Source organism: Lissotriton vulgaris, chromosome 2_1, assembly GCF_964263255.1.
Source record: "Lissotriton vulgaris chromosome 2_1, aLisVul1.2, whole genome shotgun sequence".
In the NCBI taxonomy this organism is placed as follows: Eukaryota; Metazoa; Chordata; class Amphibia; order Caudata; family Salamandridae; genus Lissotriton; species Lissotriton vulgaris.
Window position 1 is genome coordinate 1,303,046,363 of NC_141687.1, and position 24,237 is coordinate 1,303,070,599.

Here is a 24,237-nt window from a genome sequence, read left to right on the forward strand (position 1 = left end):
TAATCTCATCAAGAAGGTCATTAGACCTTCCGTTGCAAAGCCAATAACTGGATTGATTCTCGGATATTAATGATGACTGAGACCACCAATGTGATTGCTATACCGTTTCACAGTAAAACCCAGCAGATAAAAAGGTTCTTATACCAGAACGGTGTTTAGAAAATCTCAGAGCACCACTCTATTTTGTTATGTTAGTAGCAGTAGAAAAATATGTAGGTATAAAATAGAGGGGTGTTTTTTTACTTATAATTGCTGTGATCCTGAAAGATGTTTATTTCATCTTATGTTATTTGACAGATATGCAATGTTGCATATCCTGCCTGAGGCCATTTGACTAATTTTTCAATTACTTCCATTGGCAGCTCTTCCGTTATGGCGGAGGAGCGTCGCCCCATTGCTTTTAAGCAGGGAGAAGCAGTAACAAAAAATGATAATATCCTTTGTGTTATTATCATTTTAGGTTTCTTCCTGCTGCTTTGTGGGCAGGTGAGTGGGCGGGGCTGCTCTGCTCTTGGAGCAGAGCAGAGGAGAAGTCGTTTGCCCACTCCAAAGTAGTACCCTCTCGGGCCTCCCAAACCAGTCATGCACATTTTCTCCGTTCTCCATGCAGGTTGCATTACAGCCTGCATGGAGAACATGCCCAGGCCCTGACGCTGACCTACAAGGCCCTTCATGACTCAGGCCCTAGGTACATTAGGAAGCGCCTTGCTCTTTACAAGCCGAGCAGAACTTTGCGATCTGCCTCCTTGTCTAAAATGGTTGTTCCGTCCATCAAGCGAACCAGACAAGGGGGGCGCTCTTTTCATTACCTGGCCCCGCGCGCCTGGAATGAGCTTCCCATTTCTCTCAGACAGGCCCCTAGTCTGATGTCGTTCAGAAAGGCATTAAAAACCTGGCTGTTTACCAGTTAACTTCGCTGTTCCTTTTATTCTGCAGTTATGTTTCCTCTTCTTAAAGGACCTCTTCGCTAAAGCGCCGGGACACTCCTACTGGAGTAGCCGTTGCGCTATAGAAGAACCTAAATGACATAACATAACATAACATATTCCCTAGTTAAGCGTCAAAACTTGACGCTCAAAAGCATTCACAATACTGCATTGCAGCGTTGATTGGTCAGGGGAGCCTGCGTGCCTACCAATCACAATGCTGCATTGCACCGTTGTGATTGGTCAGTGGGGCCTGCTTCCTGGGCCTTGATGGGCACAAGGAGAGCAGGAGCAGAGGCGCAGGACCCGTCCAGCGGCAAGGTAAGTTTATTTTTAAGTATTATTATTTTTTTAGAATTGTGCCATGCTACATTAAGAACATATCGGTCCCAGATCGTCAATTTAACGCTATGCTCTTACTTGTGTCCAAACGTAGAGTAGCCAATCATTGGGTTGGGCAAACAATTACCACCAATGTGGCCTGGCTACAGGACATTGTAAATGGCCAGGAACAACTACACACATTTTGGGAACAGTGGCCAGTGTGCTCTCGACCCAATGATACTTGGGAGCCCTTCTTATCTTTCATGAGGTGGAGACACGCCTCTGTGTCCTCCACAGATGGAAGTGTTTCGGAGCAGCCCCATGCCTGCTGGACATCATCACCCCACCACTTCTTATGTGGTGTCCGCTGAATGTTTAGAGCCTGCACACGTTGACACCCGCGCCTACACTCCTGATGTTGTTGTTCTCCAAGCAACAGGTCTTTTGACGCTGCTGTACTGGGGTTGAGCACACTTTGCTGGTCCTTGTGCTCTGTAAACATTGTGCTTGAGATACGCCTTATCAATCTTATTACACCAAGGGCTGATGTGTAACTGTGTAGACCATTCCTCCTCCCTCCTCCCTTCTTCCGTTCCTTCCTTATCCCATTTGCCCCCTGCTGCCCCAACCTCCCCTCTATTTCCTAACAAGATGAGCGTCGTTGTACTGTTTATTCCTGTACTTTTGCGCTTCAAAAGCCAACAAGAATGTTTACAAAAATCCCGGCACATTCAGAGCCTAATCATGATCTGAAACATAGCCTATAGAAAGCCCATCATAAACAGAGACCCGATATATTCAAAGCATGTGAATATTAAAAGATCTGAGATAAATAAAGCCCTGTTAACTTCATAGTCCACATAAACAGGGGAGGGAGCAGGATATCATAGGACACCATAATGAGAGGTGTTTACAAAAGTGGTATTGCCTTCCCAAATGCATATAGATATTACCTACCAGCACGTATGACAGAAATAAATAAATAGATTTTAAGCTGTAGATGCACCTTCTTTGAGAATGGATAAGTATAAGGTGGGGAAGATGGAACATCTCCACAATTTAAATTAGTGTGGCTCTCCAACCACTGAGCCAACCCTACATTTGTGGTGATCTATTCAAGGAAAGTGGCAAACAGAGAGATGGATTATGATACCAAAAAAGGACCCCAGTGGTTGAGTAACATGGATGTTGGAGGGTTACGAAGATTTAAGAAATGAGACCTGATAAGTATTGCAAGGAGATTTAATGGATGGTTTGACACTACCTTTTACTGAATTGCAACATGAATCGGAACTATCTAAAAACCAATATTTTACATATTTTCAATGTAGATACAGACTTGACAAATATATGAAACAGGGACTGATCAATCACCATTGGAGAACCAGCTTCTCACAGAAACTAGGAAATCAAAGGCAATATTAATGACATGCAAGATTTGACTAATAATGAATTACCCTCTCTAGATGAATTGATGTGGGTGAACTATGAGACCGGAGAGAAAGCTTGAGGCATAACAGGAATTTTGCAATAAAGTTAGTGTTCCAATAAACAACTGAAAATTCTGCATAAAACCAATTATTCAAGAACCCTGATGAATGTGTTTGGATATACCATCTCCTTTTTCTTAAGGGGCGTTATATAGATATGACCCAAGATACAGGCCTTCTAACAGGTGGTACAAATGGTCATAGATACACAAAGAATGCTGTCATCCTGACTGATAACAATAGGGGTATGGGATTATCACGAAATTACAAAGCATATCAAACTATTTGTTGACTGTGCACTATGGCTAGCTAAACAAAACAAAGCTGGAGTAGCACAGTGACGCCAACAGTGGAGGAATGGTGCAATACTCTGGTCCATAAAATGGAATTAGCACAGGCAACAAATTAATATGGGATGTCCAAAAACATGTAGTAAGGTATGGGACACTGTTGCCACTCAAAAATCCACTTGCTAAAAAAATAGAGAGTCTATATAACAGCAATAATTAAAGGAGGGATACCAATGAAACAAAAACGATCACCTGAATTCTCTATCTTACAAGAAATGTGCTGTTAAAATTTCAGAATTCAGTAAAACGTAAGTGGTGAAGCCTTTAAGAATATGAATTCATCTGTGGTTGTTAGTCTGTTGTGCATGAATGAAAAATCGAATAAAAAGGCTTAAACTGCATCGTTTCCTGCTCCAGATTCGTGACAAGATGATCTCATTGTTTTATTTTGCCATCATATAATTTCACTTTTTCAGATGCCACCTCTAATTTGACTTGTATAAGTGCAACATCCAAGGAACTATTACTACAGTTTAAATGCCTTTATCGTTGTCCTACCCCGGTGTTCCCTAACCCCAGAGAGTAAAAGGGGTTTAAATAGATATTCTGTGACCTTTCTCAGTGTTTCTTCAGTATTGTAATTTGCATAGTAAAATAATGTTCTGGCCAAAGTCTTTATTTTATCTATCTAGTGCAACCACAATAATATAGAGCCTACTGCCTAACTTTCTGCTTTTAACGATTGGCAAGCATTAGATCACATTATATCTTCTACACATTCTAAAGCAGCATCTAATAATCAAATCCAGTTAAAAAAAATATATATTTGGAAACTCTCAGAAGGAGCTTTCATCATGTCACACACTGCCACAGCAACTGAACTTTGTATAAATATCCACAATGGTTCAGCAATAAATATAGGATGAAAAAGGTAGAACAACTGACAGCCTTTGATCTAGCACGGAGCCCTTTCCTCTTTTTCTTGCATCAGCATCCACAGATCTACTTGTTCCTACTTATCTACCTAAGGATAGCTCATCCATTGCTGAAAGGCCAGGTGAAACCATAGTATGGCGCAGATGTGATGAAACAAAGCTGCAACAATGCCAATATACTCACAACTGCTTAAATGGTAAAGGAACTGCAAAGAAGATTAAGAGCAGAAGTAACCAGGGGCGGCTGGCATGGCTCGCAGATGGCGAGGCGGGTGCGGGGTGATCGCACGTGTAGTGGGATTGCGCATTGATTGGCTACTCTACGTAGGAGATGTAGAAATGTGGCCTGTGGAGAACCGTCCCAGCACGAAGGGCCAGCACCACGAGTTCCATCCTAAGGAGCTGCTGCGGGGTATGATATAGGCGATGCAGAAACTTGAAGTGTATCATCCTCAATCTGTAGTTGGGTATAAGGGGTTTGATCTGGCCACAGCAATAGGACCATTGGACATCAGTAATGGGGGAGTCGATGTCCATATCCAAGGCTGCACAAGCGATGAGAAGTGTGGCTCAACGGTTAGAGGCGGCAGACCCGGAAGCTGAAATCGGCCCGGGACCAGGGTTCGATTCCCAACGCGGCAGGGTCTTGGGTCAAAATGTCCGCGGGCCTGATAATTCTCGCCTCGGTGCCTAATCTAACCTTGGGCTCCACTCTGCAACTCTGGGCAATAGCTTGCTTAATCTTCACAACGGCCCCTTCAACGCCGGGGATGCCTGGTCTCACCTTGGGGGTGCCCAGAAGGGACCATCTCACAGGGAAAGCCAGGACTGGTTCCCCAGCGGTATACAGCGCTGGGACGCCTGCGGTGTGGGCAGCTGTGTGCTTTACAAGTATACAACATTTACATCTGAGTCAGTCAACGTAGTGGACTGCATAGTGTTATAATTAGCTTTCGCGGCGAGGGGTTGGTGATTATATGTCCAAGCGCCTGGAGTGTTGAAAGCGGAGCCGGGAAAGTGTCATGCCATATACGGCAGCGAATGTCCTGGGATTTTCATTATGCCACATGTTTATTTGAAACGGGGCTTAGGATACATCATTGCTCTCTTTCCCACTTTAGTTTCTGGTGACTCATCTTGTGAAATGCTCTGGAGAATTTATTTTTCAATAATAAACGTCTGGCTTAGTGCATGGGGTACCCACTGATGATCAAGGAGATAGCTTCCTGTCTGACATTTTCCACTTGAACACATTGTGAACTTCTTCGGCAGATCACTTCATCTGATTGTTCCACACTACTAAGTGTCATGTCATTCCATGAATATTGGCATTCAAGAACTAGATAAATGCAGTGTCTTGTTAGATACAAAATGTGGTCAATCTATGCATACAAGTCTGGCTTACACTCAAACGCTCGGTTTTCACTCTTAAAACGATTGTTTTAAATTGGTCACTGACTGGAAAGCATTGTGTTTGAGCACACCCACAAACTTACCAGTTTGGTTATAGTTATTCACTAACTCCTCTTCCACCACCTTCGACTCTGGAAAAGGTCAGAAATTTACTCCCGAAAAGAGAATGAGTAAAACTGTTTTCATGGAAAAAAGTGGGGTTCTCTCCTCTTTCTCTTTGACTTCTTCTTTTTTTCCTCTTTTTTCCTCTCTTTCTTTTAGTTTTTTGATGATGCTGCTGATTTTGATGGATATATTGTTTTTATTTGAACTGTATTGTCAATAAACATGTTTGAAACAAGTGGGTTTCTCAATTGGGGAAACTATTTTCCATCTATTTATTAAAATAAAAATGAAAAAAAGAGATCAAGGTTTTAATAAGTTAGTTTGCATTTGCTCGACAGATTTCGGCATCAGCCATAATATCAAAAGTGCATTTTCTTCTCTGTAAACTCTGAACTCTTAAAAGTTATAAATGTTCACCAAACTAAGGCCCTAGAATTGAGGGTTCACATTTGTGTCTTTCATAAAGAATGGGGCCCTTATTGACTTCAAATGGGTTCTCCATTATTATTGTTTAAATATTGGCATGCATCGAATAAATGTAATTACATGATGCTTTAGAGAAATGGTATTGAAAGTGGTCAATAAAATTCCTCTATATTATAGTAAAACAGTTTGTAACTTTTTTTTTATTACAAGTTGCAAATATGTTGAGGTACTTTTTATATTAGGCTCAAAATGGCAGACGTGAGGAGCTCTGGCTGGGAGCTCACGGCTAGGGATTGACTTTTCTGGCTTTATTCCCCTGAAAATGTACCCGATCCGTGGACCCATACACTTACCTGGGATCATTCTTGTCTGCGGGCCTTTTCTCTCCAACCTCCTGCATTTGGTCTCGAGATCTTCAGAGTAATCGTGATTGTTGTTTCTGGCCGCGGACACCGAGCAATCATGGCCGATGCCCAGTGGAGCTGCTAGACCGCTATCAAGGAGATTGGCTCCGGGACACCCCCTCAGCCATCACCTACCTAGCCTGACATTGGGCACAGTTCTCCTCGGTTCTCTGTGGCATCGCCTTCCTCCCCCGCCTTTTCCAACGAAACTCAGACGATCTGTAGCACCATCCGGGACTTCCTGCTACACCTTCCGGGTTTACTGCTGGAATGCACAGCTGTTGTGCCACAGACAGAGCAGCAGCGAGAGTGCTGCGACGAGGATGCTGCACCGTTTCCCTGAGCCTGTTATTTCACTGCGAGATCCAGGTGAGCGCGCCCTCTGGACCCCGTGGCTTTTTCTCCTCTTCGGGGGTTGCTGCCTGAGCCCCTGATCCGATTTTCCCCGTCTCTTCAACAGGCGGGGTCGGGATACTGCTGCCAGAGTTTCTGTGTCAACCCGAGAGATATCGGCAATTCCCAGCAGCCTTCCTTCCTCCCTATCCTTTGACAGCCGGCCCCAGCCAGTCCTTGCTCCTTGAGGCTGTTTTTTCTCTGAGGGCTTTGACTTGGACTTTCTAGTATCTGTGGGTCCACCATTTTATGCCGAGGCCGTTGAGTACCGTGACTCTGGGTCAGCCATCTGGACTGCTGCGACAGAGTCCTTGATCGCTGCTTGACGCTGGTCCACGCCTTGTGGCTCCTGCCTGTCCATTAATTCCCAATGACCCCCTTTGAGATGCCTTTCCCCCCTCCAGGTATTAATGTTTGCTGCGAGGCGCACTTGTTTCGCCCCCTCCTTGTTGGCCCACCACACTGCCGGGGTGACCCAACGCAATGAGTGTATTGTGGCACTGGACACCGTGACTTCGTGACCCCAGCCGGTTTGTGGGCTCGTTTACTTTATCTTTTTCAGGCCCTTTATGTAATTTCTTCCTTTGCCGTTCTTCCTGATATAATATGCCTCCCAACCCCCTGTATCTACCCCCTTAACCATTACCTTCTTGTCTTGTCTTTTATGTTATACGAAACTACTGTACCCTTGTAAACTGTCACTCATATAAAGCGCTCCGATACCTCCAGGTCTAGCCAGCGCTATATAAAACTTTGTAAATAAATATATTGACAGAAGTAAATTGCACTGTAGTTTAGCAAAACTGTCTGCAGCCTTACTCCTTTTTAGGCCTCAGCCAAGATTTAATGATCTAGGGTATTTTCTGCTAGCGAGATTAAGCCCCACCCCTATTTTCCATTTGGTGGCATCCTAAACGGTGGCCAGCCATTGGAGAAGGGGTCCTAGTGACGTTCTTCTTTCTCTTTTAGCCCTGTCCTTTTCAGACTGGGCCCCTTGACTTACTGCTGTGGTAAAAGCTTTCTTATCTTCTTTATGGGGCGACAGATGGCCCCATAAAGAAGATAAGAAAACTTTTACGCAAGCAGCAAGTCAACCTGAGGCCGTCCGACTGGGACAGGGCTAAAAGAGAAAATGGCACATCACGGCCAGCGCTTGTTGGGGAAGGTCGCGGGAATACCGAGGGCGGTAAGTTTTCATAACTTCCTGGTTAGGATTAAATATCAGCCCTGATCAGAAAGCAGTTCAGGTACTATACAGATGCTGCTGAGTGAAAGTTGAGTGTCATTACCCCGTGTTTGCTTCGACCTGTGAGAGATGACGCCTCGCGCCCGATGGCAGGGGAGGGGCGGAAGTACAGTCCACTTCCTCGCTGTCACCTGCCCCGTTACTCCTCCCCAGGCTCTCTATCACTTTATGCTGCACCCCCCTCCCCAGTCCCCTCGTGGAGCCCCTCTCTGCTTGATGCGTGTGGTCCCCTCCCCTCTACCTACTGCATCTTCGACTTCCCCCTCCTTGCCCCCTCCTGAGTGCTCCACGCTAGTCAGTCTCGTCTGGTCTCTGTGCCTTGTCTCTCTCCGCTAAGATACTGGATATTTTCATCTTGATATTTTTTCCCCATCATCGTGCTGGTGCTGTTCTCTAACATCATCTACATGCTGTGACAGGTGCCAGAGCCCCTGACCCCTCTCCTGCCCCCATGCACGTACATTATAGCTCCACGCTAGCTGCTCCTCACACTGAATGGTAGCCCCTGAAGGGCTGCAGGCAGTGGGTCGTGACTGAGGGGAAACGCCGAAATAGCCCTGCCCCACCCGGTGTCACAACTGTGCCTGTAACAGTCTGCGGGGTGGGCCGAGGGGGTGCCGGCGTCGTGTGGAAATAAACCTCACAGTGCCCGCAATGCTCTTCCCCTGTAAATTCAGCCTTTGTCTTGTTCTATTACTTGGCCTCTTGCCGCAGAGCCCGCCTGTGCTTGTCCACGGTGTTTGAGGGGAGGGAATATCGCTGGGTATGTGTGTGCTGGGGGGGTGTGCTGGGTTACTTTGACGGACACTGGCCCCATGAGCGCGTGTAGACTGGAGTGCGGTCAGTTCTGAATAGGGCGTTTAGCATAAGGTGGTAAGAGGGGTATTCACCGTGAGCAGGGCCTTAGCAAGTTGAAGTCTTGTTTCTGGGAGCTGCTCGTGTTACCTGCATGCCTAAAGCATGTCTAACTTTGACTTCGCAAACGAACAGAGACATTTCGGCTGGAATATTTGCATACAAGGTGACCCCCTTGCTGTTTGGCCCTAGATCACCCCCTTCTTATACGTTCCCCGTGGCAGTGCTCTTTGGTGTCGTCTTATGTAAAGAGCAGTAGTGGCGCCACCCTACAACGGTGCAAACCATGAACTTGCCATAGATTCTTGGTGAGTACCCGCCCGGTGGGACACATGGCGGCAGAAGGATCCTGGTTCACCGGAAAACCCGAAACTATAGACACAAGAAGTTCCCAAGGTGGCTCAGCGAGTTCAAAGGTCACTGCTGCAAGATGCAGCGATGTGAATACAAAGAGGTCACATTTGAGCTAGGTCCATCTGCCTTCCATCCTTTTGAGTAAATTGGGTACAGTTGCAGGATTAAATGACAGTGTAATTGTAATACTCTATTTAGTTAAAGCGCATAGAAACAACAGACGTCCGCTACCAAAAAGCAATTGATTTTATAGCCAGGGCTTTAAGTGGGATAAAAAAAATTGGGGGGGGGGGGGTCTCTCAAAGGGGCGAGATCAATGTAATTAAGGGTGTGGCTTAAAAACACATAAGCCAAAAATATGTGCTTAGTGTAGTGTGCCACCAGACTTGTACTTTGCTGTTTCTGTCATTGCAACCAGATCTAGGATACAGGTAACATCATACCTACAGCAAGTCGGGACTATTGGCTTTGTCAATGGTTGTTAGTTGCATAAGATAAATAAGCAGCAACTACTCACTCTTTCACTCTTCACTACTCACTCTTCACTACTCACTCTTCACTACTCACTCTTCACTACTCACTCTTCACTACTCACTCTTCACTACTCACTCTTCACTACTCACTCTTCACTACCCACTCTTCACTACCCACTCTTCACTACCCACTCTTCACTACCCACTCTTCACTACCCACTCTTCACTACTCACTCTTCACTACTCACTCTTCACTACTCACTCTTCACTACTCACTCTTCACTACTCACTCTTCACTACTCACTCTTTACTATTCACTCTACTACTCACTCTACTACTCACTCTACTACTCACTACTACTCACTAATACTCACTCTAGTACTCTCTACAACTCTACTACTCACTCTACAACTCACTCTTACTCACTCTAGTACTCACACTCTACTGACACTCTACTACTCCACTGCTCACTCTTTACTACTCACTCCTCTTTACTACTCACTATTTACTACTCACACTCTACTACTCTCCCTACTCACTCTACTACTCACTCTCTACTACTCGCTATGTGTGGAGAAGTGTGGCTCAAGTGGTTGGAGCGGCAGACCCTGATGCAGAGGTCTGGCCCGGACCAGTGTTCAATTCCCCGCCTCGGCGGGTCTTGGGCTCAAATTTCCCTGGACCTGACAATTCTCGCCTCAGTGCCTATTCCAATCATGGAGTCCCACTCTGCAACTCTGGGCAATAGCTTGCTTAATCTCCACGACGGCCCCTCGCAGCGGGATGCCTGGCTTTCACCTTGGGGATGCCCAGTAATGGGTTATCTAACAGGGGAATACCAGGACGGGTTCCTTAAGCAAGCGCTTATAAACCGGTCGGTGATACAGCGCTATATAAATGAACTACATTTACATTTACTATACTCACTACTACTCACTCTAATACTCTACAACTCTAATACTCACTAATACTCACTCTCTATTAATCACTCTATTACTCTCTAGTACTCACTCTACTACTCTACTACTCTACTACACACTCTCTACTAATCACTCTCTAATAGTCACTATTTCTCACTCTACTACTCACTCTCTACTACTCACTCTCTACTACTCACTCTCTACTACTCACTCTCTACTACTCACTCTCTACTAGTCACTTTCTACTGCTCTCTACTCTACTCACACTTTACTAATCAATCACTACTATCTACTACTAAACGCATTATTTGCAATGTCAATAGCTCAAACTCGCGTAAATACGCGAACTATTGCATTGCAAATGCAATAGGTCTCACATATGCAAGAGATTAAGCTATTGGCATTGTAAATGACAATGCCATTTATTTATTTGTTTTCAAAACCAACACATAAATAAAAATGTTGACATTTACAATGCCAATAGCTCTACCTTATGCAAAGGCGAGACCGTTGCATTGTAAATGCTTGTTTTTTTCTAGCTGTTAAGGTACCTTGTTTGCTTTCAAAATAAAATCATCTTTTTTAGTTCCGTTGTTCTGCATGTATGTGTTCTCGAAGCAGCATAAATAGCCCAGAATTGCTACATTTTGCAAACAAGTGTGCATTTTATATAAAGGCCTATGAGACGGTGGCTGGACAGCCAGACTCCGAATCAGGCCCTTGGTGTTTAGGAAGATGAAAATCTTGCCTTCCAGAAAAAGTTCTAACTTATTTTATTGCTTCTTTCCGGATTCCTTTAAAGCATGTGCTATTTCAGCAGGAAAAACCTTAGACATCCTCTGACTTCTGCTGCAGAAAAAAGATGTTGATCAACAGCTGCTCAAAACATGTATTTAGCTGTGCAGTATTATCTATTATTATGTATAGCACAATCTCTGTTGTCTTTCTTATTTCATTACTTTTGTTTATCTTGTGGAAGCCGACCCTTAGCTAATTAACTTCTGTTATCAAAGACAGCTACTGCTTCTTCAAAGAGTTTATTACTTTTATTACTGTGTAAGTAAAATATTATGTACTTTACTCATTTGAAGCCAACCCTGAAATAAACACGACTTTGTTCTGCCCTCTTCCTTCACACTACTGTTGGTGTTTTGACTTACTACGTGCTTATTACAAGTGGGATGTTATTGTTTTTCTCTCATGTTTCTGTGTTTTTACTGCTGGTGTGTACATTTTTTTCCAGGTTATTATTTTGTTGAATTTTGCTTTGTTTTGTGTTTAATCATACATATATATATATTCTTTTAAGAAGTTTCCGGGGAGGTTATGTTGTTTGCCCAGAATTACAGCTGATGCAAAACTTGAACTTGTTTCCCCAGCTCCAAAGTCGGCTGCTCAGGTCTTTACGCAAAATCCTCTTTAGAAGTTCCTGAATGACTGCAACAGTTATTCGCTGACAGTAGCAGTAAACAATCAAAAACATGTATTCTATCAGATAGAAGCATATGTAGAGCCGTGGCTAGGGCGACTGACTCCGGAATCTGTGGATCACGGTTCGATCCCTGGCACCGGCGGCAGATTAGCCCAGCACCATGTGACTCTGGACAATAGCTTGCTTAATCTTCCGACGGCCCCCAGCGCCTAGATACCCTTACGGGTGATTGTGCGCTTTACAAATGTGGATTGTTGTTATATCTATCTACTGCACCATATATGCATTTATATTTTTATCGTCTCATTACCATCGCTATTTCCACAAATTCAGCTATACAATAAAGTGCAATATTCTAACAGCGGATATGTTCATATAATGGTTGAAATCCTGATGCTGTTGTAAAAAGAAAAGAAAAAAATCCTAATTTAAGTATTTATTTATTTTGGTGTAAATGCGTATATTTCTCCCATAGATGGACTTAGTAGTACGTTGTTTTAAAAAAGTTTCCCAAGTCTAGGTGAAGTTTCCCATACATAGATATAGGGCTAAATACTAAATATCTGCTGCCAACAAAATGCATACATGCTGGTCTGATAAAAAATATAATTCTGTATTTACGGTTAGCGCTTCCTTTTAGATCGTGTCTGATCATGATACCCGGTGCTTGAATAAAATGGGCTGTCTCTGTTAGATTTACTTTCATGCATTGTTTTAAGATGTTATTAACCTAAAGTGAGCCAACACAGCGTTATATTGAGTCTTCCTCAGTTACATGCAAAATCAGAGAGGTTGGTACAAATACTGGTAGTCCTCATTCGTAGAAGGTATTAGAGCGCTTTACATCAACACCAGTTACATTGCCCTAGGACACACTCATTTGAGTAAGGCACGGGGAGATAAGGGATTTGTCCAGAATCACAAGTGGTTTAGCCGACGCTGGGAATCGAACCTATTCCCCAGCTCCACAGTCTGGCTGCTTTTGCCTTTATAAAACATCCTCCTTAAATGTTACTGAATGACACAACCGTTATTTGCTGACAATAGCAGAAAACATTTAAAACATGTATTCTATCAGATAGAAGCATATGTAGACATCATATCTACCTGCCACATGATATATGCTTCATAATTTTACCGTCTCATTACCATCGCTATTACTACAAACTCTTAGCTATACGTTGAAGTGCAATATTCTAACAACTGATTTGTTCATATAATAGCTGGAATAATCCCAAAGGGGTTATTTAAAAAAGAAAAAAACATAATATGTGCATCTTTTAAGAAATTTCCCAACCAGCTTGAAGGTTCATATATATAGATTTAGGACCAATGTCTACTGCCAACAACATCCACATATGCTTGTCAGATCAAAGATAGTGATCTTTAGAGCTATGCTAATTCTGGCTTTACTGGAGCCGAGTGGTACCTTTTGTTAACACTGCTACAAACTATTCAACCTTGTCTCGCCACTCCAGACTCCTTGTCTCTAAATTTGTGTAGTTTAGGGGGAAAAAAGTTGAAGCAGATGGCTTCAAATGTTAAATGTGTAATATAAATTCTTCAGGCTATCTTTACACAAGCCGATTGAAATGTGTTTACACCTCTTTTTGACATTGAGAAACATCAGGCAAGGAGTCTGGAACGGTGTAAAAAGTTAAAAAAAGATTGTAGTTCTGTTTTTAAAGGTGCTACCTTTTATTTCAAATCGGAAATCTGCATAACTGAAAAGCTCTTTGTTGGTGATCCGATCTGCATACGTGTATTTTGTTGAAATAAAAACTTCCTGGCAATTGCTCTACATCACCTGATGTTAAGCTTCCTGTTGAGACTAGAACTTAGCTCCAAATCAGCAATGTCATTTGTCGTGCACACTCTCTGTAATCCAAAAATGAAATTGGCCGTGATTCTAAGTCCTCAAGACAGTGCTGCACTCCAAACCAAAACACATAGCTAAAAGACATTGTCATTTACAACACCAATAGCTCTAACTTTCACAAATGCGAGACCTATTGCATTGCAAATGCTTGTTGTTGCTTGTTTGGTAGGTCTATCTTTTCTCATGTTGTCGTAGGGCTTCTACAGTCTAGCTTGTACGTGTGCCAACCAATGTAGCCATAGTGCCTGCTGACTGTGTCTTTGGGACAGAGGTCACAGTTAATTCCTTGTAATAAGAGATGTGATTGCTCTTCTCAGTCTTTTGCATTCCTTGTATGCTTGTTTCCCAACCCCTGAACTGAATTTAATTGTAGGCTTTTTATCAGAATATGCATTGTGAGGAGCATCCAGTGATAACTCTACTGAATTCTCCCTCCCTTGGATTAATTTACTACTACTGTTAGCAGTCTTTGTCCTCCCTATTTGAATGAGCAATTCCTTATAGGTCACCTTCAGATCACCGCATATTGCGTTGTGCCTCCAATGTATTTCCATTCTATTTGTTAAGTCCATTTTTTTAGTTTCCCAATTCAAGATGTATCCTACTGAGAAGGGGAGCTGCTTGTGTATATTTCTTTACCTCTTTACTTTGCCTACCCATTTTCACTTCAGTCATATATCCCCTTTTACGCCCTTCTGCCTACCCCACCTCTTGAAGCCCCAGCGTTCACTGTCTGTTGCCTCCTTTAATCTGGCTCGCCAATCCAGATCCAGTCTCCACATGCCGTGCTGTAATTATTGCTTGTGTTTCACAACTTTTGGCTCCATCCCTGGTTTTATTGCTAGGTCCAACTGCCATGCCTTTTTTCTCCTGAGTTGGTTCGCCACTCCACTTCTCAATATATATATTACCTATTCCTTAAACGTAGATGTCTGCACCGTGTCAATAATCCACATTTTGTATAGCGCAAATTTATCACCCCCCCCCCACGGGTATCCAGGTGTTGGGGGGGCGTAGGGGAGATTAAGTGAGCTATTATCCAGAGTCACATGATGCTCAGCTAAGCTGCTGTCACAGATCGAACCGTGAGCCCTGGCTCCAGAGTCAGCCGCTTTCGCCACTGCGCCATACCTCTCCCTTGTAAGACACATTCTTTCTTTCGATTATCTCCCCCTTTCATCCCTGTAGCAACCTGTGAGGGATTCCACACCCATGGACAGCTTCTCCACAGAGTCAACCAGTATTCTTACCTAGTCAGTAGGGCCCACATCTGCAGCCCAATCTCTGAGGCGTGGAGTGATGGTGAGCCTCCATTCTTCGCATTGGCTGCAGGCTCTGTAAACTTTTTCTGTGATCTGCCTGTTGGCAAGATAAATCACCTGTTGTAGCGAATGATGTGTTCATTTATTCTCCTTGCATGCTGTTGCAAGATTTTGAAAACCTTCACTCTAGTAATGGCTCAAAGCTGGAGAAGTACGCTACTACTAACTTCACTCCTGTATCCAACACTGCCTGCAGGGTCAGGTGTACTTCCTTTTAGTAAATTTATTTCTACTTTAACCAACTAGGACTCTTTCTTATGTTTGGTATACTACGACACCTATAGTAACGAAATCTTAACAACTAAGAATTATGCATTTCCTAATTCAGCAATTTCTATTCACTCACACTTTCACTCATTCACTACCTGTAAAACTCCGAGGATTAGCTTCTCTCTATATGGCTGCATCAAATATATACTAATTTCAATAGTATAATGTCTCTTATGTCCTTCTTGTTTCTTTTTAGAAAGTCTCAGAATTTGTTACCTTTGAAGTCTCTCAACAAGGATAAAGAGTCATGAACCAAAAAGGCGTAATGTCTTTGAAAACGTTAGAAGTTGCAGAATACACTATAAAACTTGCAACGTACTCACTTTATCCACGAAGAGATTTGTTAGGCTAGTTTCTCGTTACTGGAATCCGCTGATAAGCATATTTACACAGAAACTCCAACAAGGACTTCCTTCAGAATAGCCAACTCGCAATGGAACACTAAACTCACCAAAAAATGGAACAACCTGCAGTGTGCACACTAGAAAATAAGCGGGTAGGGACTACAAATTAGAAATTGTAGTCAAAAAAACAATTTCTGACGAGCACTGAAGAAACACTACTCTCTTCATGTAGCGACAGTTGAAGGGCACTTTGTCAGAGGCTCGCTGGAAGGAAGAGGAGATCAGAGTGAGGGGAGTCCTGAAAGTCTAGAGTGCTAACTGCTGAAAGCGGGTTGGGGCGCCAAACCCAACGAGTCAGACAGCATCATGAGCAGTGTTTCAGATAATGTGAACAAGAGGTCCTCTCTCAGTTTCCAACGAAAATGAGGCCAGAATATCAATCTCTTTGTAAACGGTGAATGAATTTGTTAGGCGGCTATTTTGTTTCTGACACGTATAGTACAGGGGTGTTGAGTGCATTTGTTTTGAGTGAAGTGGTGTGGAATGTTTTGGCGTAGAGTGCAATAGCGTACAGTGGGGTGGTACAGGGCGGAGTGGCGCAGAATGGAGTAAAGTGCATTGGCGTAGATTGCAGTAGAGTGGTGCAGAGTAGATTGCAGTGGCACAGAGTAAAGTAGTATAGAGTTTAGTAGTAGAGAGTGCAGTCTTGCAGAGTAGAAAGTTGTAGAATGCAGTTGCATAGAGTTCAGTTATGTAGAGTGCATTGGTCTAGAGTGGAGTGCTGAAGAGAGCAGTGGCATACAGTACAGTGGTGCAGAGTAGAATAGAGTGGTGTAGAGCGCAATGTGTAGAGTGTAGTGGTGCAGAGAAGTTGCATTTGTTTGGGAAGCCGGGTATGCAGTGGTGCATAGTAGAGTGCATTGGCATAGAGTACAGTGATGGAGAGGAGAGAAGCGTAGAGTAAATCTGCATAGGGTGGAATGGTGCACAGTGGAGTGGGGTAAAGTGGAGTATGCATGGTATGATAGAGCACTGCCATTACAGAAAACACACCTTCAATTGAAATGATCATTGCATTTCCACAGACAGTTTTACTGATGCAAGTATACATCGCACAAAGGATAATGTGTGGAAATGTCATCACCTAGTGCATTGACTTGTTTTGATCGTATTAAAATATTTGTTTCAACACACTTAAGAATTACCATAATTCCCATCCTTAGCCAGCATGATTGTCACATAAATCCTCTCACTTTGAAGTCAGAGAAAGAGAAGTAGCCACCAAGCTCCCTCGGAAGAAAGAGCCTGACATATGACCTCTGTCCAATGTGACAAGAACAAGATTTCAAGTCCTGTTTACAGAAAGGCAGCGCTCCTAAGGGTACAGTAAATGAGGTATGGGACACGAAAGAGACCAACCCCAAGATGGACAGCCTAAAACAAATAGCAAATAGAAAGCAAAAATATGTACGTTGCAAACCAAAAAGCCAATGATTAGCAATGGGCGGAATGCACTCCCAGGGAAGCTTCTGAATGTGCCTCAAGATGTTCTTAGCAAACCACACAGCTGCACTGCCTGGCAGGCTTCGTTTTAAAAAGGATTGAAGTGAATCAGACCGAGGACTAATAATTAAACAGCCAGTACCCTAAGCTTTCCCGAACATTTGTGAAGACTGGACGCCTGCCTTACACTCAGAGGGAGCGAATTGCACTATTTGGCTGTTAAGACTCAAAAGGATGTACCACCCCAGCTTTCATGATGAAATTCTGATATCTTAAAAGGCAGGTTGTTGGGAGAAAGTGTGCGACAGCGAATATTTAACAATCTTTGATGTCAAGCGAGTCTTGGTAGAGTATACGATGCATGATGGGACAACATTTGAGTTGATTTGTACTCTCAGATTCCTTAAGCCTGCAGATGGAAGAAATATTGTTATGTCAGATGTGGTAGCGGAATTCCCGTTATGGTGGCTATCTGACTTATACGGATTCCGTTTGAGGCAATAGGTGTTCATCCAATAGCAAAACCCCGAAACCTGAGTATATGTAATTACTGTATGCATTTTAAAAACCTCTCATTGAGCATAGATGTTACAGATTTATTGCAGAAATTTTCAATTTGAAATCTGTATAATTATTGTTAACATTTAAAAAATATTTGTTTTAAATTAAGTTTGTGATTATAGTGTTTGTTTTATAAATTAGTAATTATTCGACCGTCATTAAGTGAAATTACGAAATGGGCATATGGCCATTGCTTTACATGTCAATCATGGAAAATCAAACCGTACCTTTTTCTAGCAAGGAAAAAAAGGGGTTGTGTACTTTAATTCTTCAAAAAGTGTTTTCCCTTTACACAAAAATGAGTATATTTAATATTTGAGCGAAACAGCATTTCCAAAGAATATATTGTATGTTTGTCCTTTTACTGTACCCGCATACAGACATTTTCATCTAGAATACGTGTTTTTCCATTTGTTTCATTGTGGGAGTAAGTTTGTAAAGCGTGGTAGCTGCCAACAGTGTTGGAGTCTATCTTGGTTTTTTTTTTTCAATAGAGGCCTAATTTAAAAAAATGTATTCCTCTGTTCTGTGCTAGCATTCGCTGGGAGGAAAGTGCAATTTTTTGCAAGCTCTAATTCACAAAGAGAATTACTTGTGTGCAAAATGAGATACCCGTGAACAGATCAACTAGCCCCCATGCATCTGTTACAATGCAAGATCTGCTCTTTGGGGCGCTCCAAGGCATGTAGCAGTGAAAAATTCTAGCGCATCTTTTTCTCACGTGCACTGAAATTTGCACAGCCTGGTCTGTCTTTCCTGTGTAGAAAACTGTATACTTAAGTGGTTAGGAAGGTGCATAAAGTTATGTTTCTACCCAGAAGATACAGGTGGAAATGTAATTTTATGACATTGCCAATTGGTGCCTTTTAAGGAACCTACATGACAATTGCTCCAATTTTTACACATGTGGAAACCAAACTTTACATAGTTAGGCCAAAAGTAGATCCTGGTCCTCGCCTTGTTTCAGGGTATAAGTACAGAGGTCGACCCTACATTTTCTCGAATTAAATATGACTCTTAGAAGCTGCAACGTTTTCCCCCAAATGAACATATTTTGCAGATGTCTGTGCTTTGTAATATAAAATTAAATATCACATAAAAATGCCGTATGGAGTAAAAGCCTTAAGGGGTGCAACTCCTTATGGAAGACAGGTACTTGTGGTAGGCTTGTAGGGGTAAGTCTAAAGTTTCAGGATTGAGTTTGTCTTCAGACTCGTAGATTCCTGACTAGAGATGGAGAATAGTATTTTACAGAACTTGCCTGAGAAACTAAGCCTGGAAATGGTAGTCCACATCTAAATGCGAGCCTTATCGACCTGGATTGTATATTGCAGTAAGATCATAAAGCAGATAGCCTGGGGCCTTAGAAGTGCAAACCATGAGCCACAATTAAATATATGCCAAATACAAAAAGCAGTTTACATGGACGGGCAAGCTGTAAAGCAAACATGGTTTAACTGTTCCTGGCCCTGTATGACAAATGAACTTGGCACCTCATTAGATTGCCAAAATGGAAAGGTCTCTTGGTAAAACCCAGTTTTTGCAGAGGCAGAAGCCATCTTGAGGAGCCACATTCGCCCCTTCACCCTCAACTCTTTCTGACCTATACATTTGTGATAACTGCATAATTTACCCCTAAACTAAACTGTATCTACACAGAATCATTTGACATACTCAATTTGGATAAACTGGTCACTCACCACAGCTTCTGCAGGTCAATCTGCTTGACCACTACTGTGGGTTTCTCAAGTCCTGCTTCCTTTCCTTTAATATGTCTGGGAGCCTTGAAACATATATCTCCTGTTACATGATTTCTACTATAATTTCAAGGTGGACAGAACATCTCCTCCTACCTCGACAGCACTCAGATCAGATGGCTCAAGGTTACTACCAAAACAGTGAAGAGCTTAGTGGATGGAAACTCAACAGTCACTCAAGGAGGAACATGTCAGACTTCAGCAGCATCCAAAGCTCATAGTACCTTCATCTGAGAGCAGAGACCAGTGGGTACTGATTGTCACAGATTGCTAGCTATTTAGAAGACACAGGGATTTAAACTGGTGCCGTAGACAGGCTGACCCTTTAGCTTATTCCAGGGTTTTTTAGGGCCCAGGCGTGCATTCATTTATCCCATTTGTAGCTAAGCTACTACAAACACATAATATTTTGTAAATTGCCTTCCCTGTCCATCTTCCCTGAAAGGCCTTTAGTCACTCCTCTCCACATGCCCACAAAACATTACATTTTGGAACAAGCTAGGATATCAAGGCCCGTTAAGCAAAAATAGACATGGTGGCAACCAGAAAGTGGCTGAGAAAAATGCATATACTAGCGGGCCGACCGTTCAGCGATCACAATAGCAGCTGAAGGGCAGAGAAATGGCTGATCTGTTGAAGGTCGGTGTATGAAGGACAATAAATGCCATAAATGTGGCAGACATGAGCACTTTTTGTAGAATAGATAGGTTTTGTTCACTGTCATGTAAACCAGCATTCTGCAAGGAATAGGATCATATCAGTTGATCATTAAAACAATGCGTGCATCTCGTTTGTTGATATATTGTCCTGGCGTTGGTTTATCAGCAATTTGCCAGGTGGCTAGCTTCCCGCGGAAAGCACATTTATTTCTCAGTTTTGTATTCCAGAGCTACAGCTCCTGCTGTAAAAGTCAATGAAATATGAAAACTGTTGTAATGTAATATAATGGGAGCATCTTATCTCTGCTGTGCACAGACATATCACTGGCAGATGCTCAGTGCCCTGTTCCAGCCCATTGCAGGCTGCATCTTTCTGAGCTGTACTTTCAGGTTTGGGGTTTTTGTTTGGGAAGCCGGGTATTCATGGAGGTTTTGTCAAAATTGAAGAGCAGGTGACATGGATGATCCAAGCTGAGACTTGAAGCATTGCCGGGTGCTGTGCTGATAAAGCATGATGCCTACATTCAGCCTATTGTTGATTTACACAATGATGGGGACTCGGGAAAAACGAATCCAGGTTTCAGATTCATGGATATTTGTGATCATACCAGCAATATCATGTAATTGTTGGCTGCATGGCAACGGGTACTGTGCCAGCTGTGTATAGAAAATCCTTTTACACCAGGAAATCCACTTCCTTGCATAGCCTTGTTGTTAAATGTATTTATCCTTGCGCTGCCCACTTAACCGTTGTTCTCTGAATCCAACAGCTCACACTCCAGATAACAGCTTCCTTGGATTTGTGGTCGAGCAACATCTTAATTCGAGTGACATCAAGCACATCAATGAGATCAAAAGGCAGAACCAGTCTCTTGTCTACGGCAAGGTTGACAACTTCTGGAAAGTAAGCTTTTTTTGTATATAGTGTCGGTGTACTCATAAAAGCATACTATATTAAAGGAATGATATTGTTCATGATATTGATTATTGCAACTTTTAGCAGCAAAAAACATAATTTGAAGCACCTCAGTTCATACAATATCCTTCTAACTTTTGTGTTTGTATACATGATATGTGCTTGCCTTGCTAGAGAAAGCACACATTTTGCAAATGTGAAACTACCCGAAGTATCCTCATAGGTGAACAGACCTGTGCTTCTTAACATGTTTTGCTAGTTCAGATTAGTTCCACAAATAAGTCGTAATAAAGTACATAGATTGCAACTGATTACGTTTGCTTTTGATTGAGATAAAGCTTTATACATGACACCTGAAGATTACCATGTGGAGTAGATAGCATCGTACTTTTTATATTCATATCTGAACGCTAGAAATGCGTCATATTTGGAAAATAATGAAACTAAATTAAACCATACTTCAGCCACTTCATAGAACCCGTATTTTCCAGAACCTTTAAACTTTAAAAGGCAGTTTAGCAGTGTTATTAGCAGGAAGGCACCTACCAGTAGATGTAATGAAAATCATGGTGTCTCTCTGGGTTATGAGATCATTATCTTCCCTCCCCCAGTCCTATGCACTGAGGCATAGGGTGATTCCTGCCCTCAGAGACTACAATGCATAATTTAAAGTCTGCAATGCTGGCCATAGCCCCAGCCCAAGGCCTTTTCAGGGTAAATATAATCTTCACAGTGGCTTAGAAAACAGAAAAAAGTGCGAGAGTGAGCTATGTATTAAGACTCTCCTCTTCTCTGTATGTTAGAGAGTGTCTGGGTAGTCTGTGGATTCTTGCTGCTTTTACTATCTGTCTACATCTGAAGCTTTTTCAAAAAACTAAATACATCACTTCTTAGAGAAGAATCTTAAAGGACCAAACAGACAAACCCTGACAAGCACCGTACCCATATACCAGGCCTCTTTTCCTGCCTTCACTATGTCAGTGAGTGTCTTTGTAGGTGTGGCTCCTTTTTTTAGGTCTCGCCTAGCGGTGCAGCTCATGCGCTGCTCGCTTTGCGAGGCATGCAGTATACACTATAGGGGAGGGAAGCCCCGCCCACTCACCTGCCCACTTTTTCATTGGCTTGTGGCTTTTTTGTTTCTAAATGCTGCCTTCTGATTGGTTTAGAGGCTGCTAGTCCCGCCTTATGGCAGCCATGTCTCCTTCCATGGCTATTGGCCCCTTTACTGCATGTTTCCTGAGCACTACGTTTGTGCCAACCCTCCCGATGTACGTGCCTTCTCTCCCGCCCCTCCCACTCCAGTTTTTCATGCCTTAATCACACCCGCCTGCAATGCATTAGGTCTCGCGTAAATGCGAGTTCTCTTGCATTGCAAATGCTCATTATATCTTTGAAGGTAAGGCAATTGGGTGTACTAGGCTCTTAGCAAGACAGAAGGTGTGTAATCCTCTATTTGGTTAATGCCGGCATCGTAGTACTCTCTTTCTACTGTGCCCATGAAATGTCAGCCATTTTGTTGTCCTACCTTTATGGCTAAGACAACAACAGCAAACTCTGTCCGGGTGCCCCTTGTCTACTTCTATGACTGGTCCTGTCTATTGACGCTCATTGTAGTCTGCTCTCTATGGCACCGCTCTGCAGTGGCGCACTCCGGTGACCCGGTGGTTTGAGTTTGGGGGTAAGACCTAGAAGATGGCGGAGAATTAATTGTTACGCCAACAGATCGAGCTGCTGCTCGGTGAGTAGGGGACGGAGCCAGGGAGAGGGTGGAGCTAGACCTGGGGGCAGAGGCAGCACAATCACAGGCTCTATAGTTAGTGTCAGCTTCAGCTTGCTTGTTCCGTCACAATTGACACTTCCCACGCTTGCCACATGATTGTTCTGCCACATTATCTGCCTTCTCCAACCCACTCTTTTTGCCTGTTCGGTACATATTTTATCCAATGTTATGTCTGGTCCATTCCTCCTCGTGCCTCATCTCGCTCTAGTTGCTTCATCCTTCGGTTTCACCCAGTGCCATATCCCCTGCTTCAGCCAGCCACTAACATGCCTATGCCTTCTTCTCCCTACTGCTTGCGCCACTGCCTCTTCAACCCCCTTCCCTACAGTTTCTCAATCTCTTCCTGCTTCATCAGTGCCTCCCCAAACTACGACAGAGCTACTTTAACTATCCTAATGACTGCCAGCTCCTTATCTACCTTCTCCAAACACGTCATGTCTGATTAATTCAAATTTTTTAGTGAGAGCAAGCGGGCGGCGTTTGCCCTGGCCCCCAAATCAATCGAGACCGTTGCTAACGTATGTTGCCTCAAATGGCCCCGGATTGGTCTGGGAGAAGATCCGAGATGCAGGCCAGCTCACTAGGGGAGACCTCGAGACAAGATCTTGGTGCACACTTGGTTCGTGCCTGTTTATGCACAAATCCCTGGTAAAAGCTGTAAGCAGTTATACTAAGGCGTTTGCAGCACTTCATGATTACGCTCCCAATTTAAGACGGGGGCTCCAGATTTTTAGAAGCTATCAGTCTTCCAGGTGCTAATCTCATCAGAATGCAGATGACGTGCACACTGACATACCCTCATCTCAGTCTCCGTTCGTGCTAATGCAATGGCAAACTGAAAGAGGATGCGCTTCAATTGCAGCTACATCAACAGATGGACCTTATATGTCTGGCATGTGTAAAGTGCATTCACAGCTGGAGATGCACGTCTGTCACATGTGTTTGGTGCTAGACGTGCTATACGCTGCTGTGTGTACAATCTGATTGTATTAGTAGCGCAAGGCACCTGCAGTTCTCACTGCCAGACTTTCATTGTAAAATATAAGTGCAGAAAGGAAGGCATAGATTTCACCGGAAAGAAGGAAGTCTTTGCAGCAATTCTGGGAATCGGACTCGCTCCCACCTGGGAAATACTGGCCTTGGGGACATATTTTAATTAAAAACTCAGTGACAACTGCCCCATTTCATTATTTAACAGGAGGACACACAGCTGTACTACCGGAGAGGTGTCCCTGTATTTTCATCGTACTGTCCTGCTAA

General features: G+C 43.2%; 1 protein-coding gene across 2 annotated transcripts in view; it reads left to right on the forward strand.

Annotated features, from left to right (window-relative positions):
* Window positions 1-24,237, forward strand: part of MGAT5 (alpha-1,6-mannosylglycoprotein 6-beta-N-acetylglucosaminyltransferase) — a 752,885-nt gene that overhangs the window by 523,278 nt on the left and 205,370 nt on the right. For both annotated transcript variants that reach the window (XM_086957066.1, XM_086957067.1), the window contains exon 11: window positions 21,052-21,185. In XM_086957066.1, the coding sequence (XP_086813192.1) occupies window positions 21,052-21,185 (134 nt within the window). The remainder of the gene's footprint in view (window positions 1-21,051; window positions 21,186-24,237) is intronic.